The sequence below is a fragment of the Entelurus aequoreus genome, linkage group LG18, assembly GCF_033978785.1.
Source record: "Entelurus aequoreus isolate RoL-2023_Sb linkage group LG18, RoL_Eaeq_v1.1, whole genome shotgun sequence".
Taxonomy (NCBI): domain Eukaryota; kingdom Metazoa; phylum Chordata; class Actinopteri; order Syngnathiformes; family Syngnathidae; genus Entelurus; species Entelurus aequoreus.
In genome coordinates, this window is record NC_084748.1 from 45,352,138 (window position 1) to 45,359,637 (window position 7,500).

Below are 7,500 nucleotides of genomic sequence, written 5' to 3' on the forward strand. Positions count from 1 at the left end.
TTTATAGAATCACATTACTTGATACCCCTTTTGATTTGGATATCATGGCTTCGTGTACCTAATGTTGTGACCCAGCTTGTGGCTAACCCTACAATTGACCCATAGTTGACCCGTAACTGACCCATAACGAACCGTGCCGACGCATGTGTGTGCAGGCGAGAAGCCCTACAAGTGCACGTGGGAAGGCTGCACGTGGAAGTTCGCCCGGTCGGACGAGCTGACGCGACACTTCCGCAAGCACACGGGAGTGAAACCCTTCCAGTGTCCCGACTGCGAGCGCAGCTTCTCCCGCTCCGACCACCTGGCCCTGCACAAGAAGCGCCACCTGCTGGTGTGAGAACCATCGCTCTCTACCACTCGGACTTGTATAAATATTGCTCAGCTTCTACAAACACCTTCATCACGCATCTTCACCTGGGGGGGACGTGGGTTCTCTATGAGGGGTCCCCGGCAGCTCAGCTGGCTTGAGAGTGCTTCCCCCTTGTGGCCGTGGAAAGCACTGCAAGCCTGGCTGCACAAAGGGCATTATTGTTTCCCCTTCTCACATTCAAAACCAACTAAAGCTACGCAGGGCTCACTTTTGACACTTGCCACCATGTTGTTTTATCACAAAGAGTTACATACGAGTGAAAAGTGCGATATCTAACATTTCAACTCCTGTAATCCTCTGTAATGTTTGATCGCCTCATATCCACCTTTCATTTCTTCAAGCTTTATTTTGTCTTCATTGTCAGACGTTTGGGGAAAACCTTTTTTTTATCATCACTTTGGTTTTAGTCCAGCCTACTTTGCTTTTCAGTGTTAGCACTGGTGATGTGCGATACCGCCGATTTGACCTTTCCAAGCCGATACCGAGTCAATTCACGATACCTAAAGTTTACAAAAAAAGTAATTCATCTCATAGCGTAAAGAATGCAAGACTAAGAGTTCTTTCTTTCTTTCAACTGAGGTATATTGATGTTGTGATGTCAATGACGATGTAGCCAGGCTAATGCAACCGAACAAATTCCTACAAAGTACACAAACATGTTGTTATAGCCCATAAAAAAGGAAATAAGCAATAAAATAATTAATTAATAAGCGCTATTATTAAAATAAAAAGGGGGGAAAAACAACAGTAAAATTGAAGAAAAGGAGCAAGAATTTCGGAATTTAATGAGAAAAAGCTTTTTTTTTTTCTTTTATTGTATTTTTTTTATAATTATGACTTCATCTCATAATTTCGATTTTTTTATCTCATAATTTTGATTTTTTAATCTCATAATTTCGATTTTTTTATCTCATAATTTTGATTTTTTTATCTCATAATTTCGATTTTTTATCTCATAATTTTGATTTTTTAATCTCATAATTTCGATTTTTTTATCTCATAATTTTGATTTTTTAATCTCATAATTTCGATTTTTTTTCTCATAATTTTGATTTTTTTAATCTCATAATTTCGATTTTTTTATCTCATAATTTTGATTTTTTTATCTCATAATTTCGATGTTTTTATCTCATAATTTCGACTCTATCTCACAATTATTAATTACGACTTTTTATCTCATAATTTTGACTTTTTAATCTCATAATTTCGATTTTTTTATCTCATAATTTTGATTTTTTAATCTCATAATTTCAATTTTTTTATCTCATAATTTATATTTTTTTAATCTCATAATTTCGATTTTTTTTTAATCTCATAATTTCGACTCTATCTCACAATTATGACTATTTCATAATTACGACTTTTTATCTCATAATTATGACTCCTAATCAATAATGAAAATCTAATAAAAGTCATAATTATGAGGTGAAGAGTAATAATTATGAGATAAAAAAGTCATAATTATGACATAAAAAAGTAATTATGAAATAAAAATTCATAATTATGAAGTAAAGAAAGTCATCATTACAAGATAAAAAGTCATAATTATGACATAAAAAGTAAAAGTCATAATTATATGATAAAAAAGTAATTATGAGATAAAAAGTCATAATTATGAAATAAAGAAAGTCATAATTATATGATAAAAAAGTAATTATGAGATAAAAAGTCATAATTATGAAATAAAGAAAGTCATAATTATAAGATAAAAAGTCATAATTATGAGATAAAGAAATACATAATTATAAGATAGAAAGTCATAATTATGAGCTAAAAAGTAATAATTATGAGATAAAAAGTCATAATTATAAGATAAAAAGTCATAAGATGAGATAAAGAAAGTCATAATTATAAGATAAAAAAAAGTCATAATTATAAGATAAAAATTCATAATTATGGGATAAAGAGTCATAATTATGAGATAAAAAGTCATAATGAGATAAAAAAAAAGTCATGGTATGAAAAAGTCATAATTATAAGATAAAAAGTCATAAATATGAGATAAAGAGTCATAATTATGACATTTTATCTTATAATTATGACTTTCTTTATCTCATCTTATGACTTTTTATCTTATAGTTATGACTTTTTATCTCATAATTATTACTTTCCATCTCATAATTATGACTTTTTATTCTTTAATTATGTATTTCTTTATGTCATAATTATGACTTTTTATCTCATAATTATGACTCCTCATCTCATAATTATGACTCTTTACCTCATAATGACTTTTTTATCATATTTAACTAATATCGAAAAATAATATTCATTAGTCGCATATAAAATGCAACGTTTTGTCTTTAAATATATACAATATCTGTTTTGTTTTGTTTTTTAATTAAAATTATCAAAATGGCCTCAATTTTGACTTTCCAGTAAGCTGCCTAGTTAGTTAGTTAATAGAATAATAATAATAATACCAATTTGTGAATTAACTCATTTGAAAAATTACAACAACCTTATTGAACAGTGATAAATGTGTAACTGAACAATAATATTTTTTAACATTTTTATTCTATTCTTACATGTAGGAAAAACAACAGTTAAAAATGCAAGAAAAAAAAGACCCCCAAAAATCTGAATGTATTGAGAAAAAGCTGAAATGTTCTAATTAATAATGAATAGTAATATACTTAGTCACCAGTAATAAAACGTTTTTTTAAATAAAGAAACATGATCGTAGCGCCACATACGGAAAAAGTGTTGACCCATTGAACTAAATGATCAAAGTATTGATATTTTTGATATTGGGAATCGATATTAGAGCATAAATATCTGGTATCGGCGGTATCGATATTTCAGTATCGATCCGCACATCACTAGTTAGCACGTCATTCCAGTCAATGGTGCTTGTTAAGAAGCCATCACTTTAGAACAAAGTAGTTGTGTATGTGTGTGTGTGTGTGTGTGTGTGTGTGTGTGTGTGTGTGTGTGTGTGTGTGTGTGTGTGTGTGTGTGTGTCCGTGTCTCCATGCAGTGTGCACTTTATTTCTGAAATAATAAAAACATTCCCAAAGTCAAACATTTATTCCGACACACGTAAACTTTGGACATACTCGCACCGAATGTTGCAGCTCCTGAGATTCTTTGCTTGTAAAGTTTTTAGTGGGTCGCAAATGTAATATAATATTCTATATATTTGATCATTCTTTGTTAGACTGAAAGGGAAATTAAAGGTTTTTTATTTTTATTTTTATTAAGCATGATTTTTTTTTTATATTCATAATAATTAAAATTATTACACATTTCTGTAATGTTATCTCCTTTTTTTTCTTTTTTTTATCTATGTTGGAAATTCAAAGGGAACGTGTTAAACTGTGAACATTTACCGGTGTGTGTGTGTGTGTGTGTGCAAGTTTTGCATTCAAAAAAAGAATATTCATACCACTTAATAAACTTATTGATACAGTTTTCAGAATTGTGTGTTGATTGACGAATCATTGACTTGAACAAGTCAGGAAAGTCACTCGGAGCCATTTCAAAGCAGCTTAAGGTCCCAAGAGCAACTGTGCAGACAATTGTAAGTATGAAGTGCATGGCACAGTTTTGTCACTGCCACGATCGGGAAGAAAACGCAAGCTATCACCTGCTGCTGAGAGAAAATTGGTCAGGATGATCAAGAGTGAACCGAGAACCACCAAAAAGGCATACTTGCCAACCCTCCCCATTTTCCCGGGAGACTCCTGAATTTCAGTGCCCCTCCCGAAAATCTCCCAGGGCAACCATTCTCCCGAATTTCTTCCGATTTCCACCCGGACAACAATATTGGGGGCGTGCCTTAAACCTCTAAACATAAGAAATTATCGAGTTCGAGCCCATTATCGAATCCTCTTATCGAACCAATTCCTTATCGATTCTCTTATCGAATCCAGATAGGTTGTTGTATATGGAAAAAACACAATATTTGGTTTAACAAAAGCTCACTTTTATTTTATAAGAAAAAACTAAAATAAAATAAATAAAAAAATACCGACTGTTACCCCCCTAAAAATATATATACATATATATTGACTGTTGTTACCCAAAGTATATTAAGTGGGATTGTTCAGAAAAACAAATATATACAGTAACACAAAAACAACCTGTCTCTGTGATCACTATAAGTGTATAAATAATAATATAGTGTTAAATAAAATCAGTCCCTTGGGCACAAAACTGAAAATAATACAGCTCTCCAAAAAGTGCACTTCTGATGCTATTGGAACATACTAACTACACACACAGGCAGACAGCTAACAAACAATCCAAGACGTCTAAAAGTTCCAAAGCAGATTAATCCATTTAGGCTCTTTATTGTTGTTGATCTTGCTTTGCCTTTTTCTATCTTTACTTTTGTCTTGCACTGGACTGTTTTTTTTTTTTTTAAACTGAAATACACACAATGACAAATGTATAAGCTGTGATTCAATTAACATACTGAAATGTAATACAGCAGCCATTTTAAGTCCTCAAAACATCCATTGAAACAATGGACAAAAATAGTTTTTCAATAAACATCTTACTACCAAATTTAACCACTTTCCACCTTAATATTGAGTTACATAAACAAGTTAAACAGTTTATTTACAGACTTATCTTTTCCAAGGCTTGTAAGAGCTAACACAACTTGTCTACTTCTCAATTGTCTCATGAACTGGACTAACATCGTCAACCCGTCGTATAAACAACTTTAACACTGTTACAAATATGAACCCACACCAAACAAGAATGAGGGAGAACATCCGCACCGTAACACAACATAAACACATTGTCAACTTTTGACCATGACTGTATACACAATTAGTTATAAATCACTCTTATTTTGGTACATTACATTTTTAAAATGTTAACCATGGAAATACAATAACACTTTTATTTTAGATCACGTGACTATCTTTGATCAATGGCGATGCTTGTAGGTTCGATAATAAGCAAGTTAAGAGTAATAACCAATTTATGCGGCTGGGACAAGCGGTAGGAAATAGATGGCTGGATGAAGACTAAAATATGGTTTCTAGGTGTAAAGAAAAAATACGGGCTCGTCCGGGATTTGAACCCGGGACCTCTCGCACCCTAAGCGAGAATCATACCCCTAGACCAACGAGCCACGTGGTGACTCACGTGAAAATATTAGAATAAGAAAATATATGGGAGATATTGCGTTACTTTAATGCAAATGTGGGCACTTTTTGTGTTATCTTTTAATTATTGTTACCTTTGCTAACAACTTGTTGGTCAAAGTATGGACGCCATTGCGCCCAATTTGACGGAAATATAAATGGTCGGTTTGAATCTAAAAAACGGAATTAATTTAGTACATCAAAAACACACATGACGTCAGTGGAGTGCTGTTAGGGTCCTCACGCAGTCAAACAAATGATAACTGTACGTAACCCAGAAGTAGAGAGTGGTGGGAATCATCTTGACAGTTGTCTTACTCTTCGGTGGTACTCTGCAGTACGGACATCGAGGAGACGATTGTAACAGAGAGTCACGGAGAATCATCTTGACAGTTGTATATAATCTTTGGTGACATTCTACATCACGGACTTGTGTTGACCTCAAGACGACGATTGATACCGCGAGCGGTGAGAATCATCTTGACAGTTGTGCATACTCTTCGGGGATACTCTACATTACGGACGGGTGCTGACCCCGAGGAGACGACTCTTACAGAGAGTCAGGGAGAATCATCTTGACAAGTTGTGTGTACTCTTCGGCGCAGACTGTCACCCGCCTGCCGACGTGGCGGAGCGGAAGAGGAGACGCCGGCTGGTACCAAAAGTGGTGAGTTGAACTCTCGTCGTCCTTTCACAACGAACAACACAAAGTCACGTATAAAAAGCCACAAGTTGACACAAAGAAGAAGTTTGAAGGCGTTGCGTGCATTTGTCGTGTAACTCGTCCTCAAATAAGTGCGGGAAAAATCGCTTGCACGCTGCTGTTTTTTTTGGGGGATAAATTCTGTTAAATAATAATAAAAAGTTTGAGTAACACGCTGAAAATGATCCTACTTATGTCATACATTGACATTTGCTCGTGTAGCAGCGATATATTATACATATATATATATACATCATTCAAATCATTGTATACATTTTCCTGTCACGTGATGCACCCTAGTTGGGATGACGTCACCACTAGACACATTTTTCATGATTGTCAACAGAAGAATGGCAAACGTTTTGTCGGTACACGCAAAAAGTCACCAGCAGGTGGCGATGTGGCCCTTTTGCTGACTGTACATCTTCATTTACCATGAATAGACCCCCAAAAGTTTTCGGCCCAAATTTTCCGGCCCATAGGGCGCACCGGATTATAAAGCGCACTGCCGACGACTGGTCTATTTTTAAAATCTGTTTTCATATATAAATAGCACCGGATTATAAAACGCACTGCCAACGAATGGTCTATTTTTGATCTTTTTTCATATATAAGGCGCACTGCCGATGAATGGTCTATTTTGTAATCTTTTTTCATATATAAGGCGCACTGCCGATGAATGGTCTATTTAAAAAAAATCTTTTTTCACATATAAAGCGCACCAGATTATAAGACACACTGCCGACGAATGGTCTATTTGTTATCTTTTTCCATATATAAAGCGCACCGGATTATAAAGCGCACTGCAGACAAATGGTCTATTTGTTATCTTTTTCCGGATTATAAGGCGCACTGCCGATGAATGGTGTATTTGTTATCTTTTTCCATATATAAAGCGCACCGGATTATAAGGCGCACTGCCGACGAATGGTCCATTTTGCATCTTTTTTCATATATAAGGCGCACCGGATTATAAGGCGCACTGCCGACGTATGGTCTATTTGTTATCTTTTTCCATATATAAAGTGCGCCGGATTATAAAGCGCACTGCGGATGAATGGTCTATTTTTCCACCTTTTTTCATATATAAGGCGCACCGGACTATAAAGCGCACTGCCGACGAATGGTCTATTTGTTATCTTTTTCCATATATAAAGTGCACCGGATTATAAAGCGCACTGCGGATGAATGGTATATTTTTCACCTTTTTTCATATATAAGGCGCACCGGATTATAAAGCGCACTGCCGACGAATGGTCTATTTGTTATCTTTTTCCATATATAAAGTGCACCGGATTATAAAGCGCACTGCGGATGAATGGTCT

The 7,500-nt window shown here is 34.6% G+C and overlaps 2 protein-coding genes and 1 non-coding gene across 4 annotated transcripts in view; 2 read left to right on the forward strand and 1 right to left on the reverse strand.

The window, feature by feature from the left end:
- klf3 (Kruppel like factor 3 (basic)) overlaps positions 1 to 1,333 on the forward strand; it is a 39,980-nt gene extending 38,647 nt beyond the window's left edge. Inside the window, exon 6 of the mRNA XM_062027230.1 lies at positions 156 to 1,333. Coding sequence (XP_061883214.1) covers positions 156 to 337 — 182 coding nt within the window. The 3' untranslated portion in view covers positions 338 to 1,333. The remainder of the gene's footprint in view (positions 1 to 155) is intronic.
- Positions 1,334 to 5,387: 4,054 nt separating this feature from the next.
- trnap-agg (transfer RNA proline (anticodon AGG)) lies at positions 5,388 to 5,459 on the reverse strand. The gene has a single exon. It is a non-coding gene; the product is annotated as a tRNA-Pro (tRNA).
- A 422-nt stretch (positions 5,460 to 5,881) lies between these two features.
- The window catches only part of fam114a1 (family with sequence similarity 114 member A1), a 34,304-nt gene continuing 32,685 nt past the window's right edge, over positions 5,882 to 7,500 (forward strand). Inside the window, exon 1 of one of the 2 annotated variants that reach the window (XM_062027232.1) lies at positions 5,882 to 6,139. The gene's annotated coding sequence lies outside the window, so the exon portion shown is untranslated. The remainder of the gene's footprint in view (positions 6,140 to 7,500) is intronic. The other variant, XM_062027233.1, reaches the window with a different exon arrangement.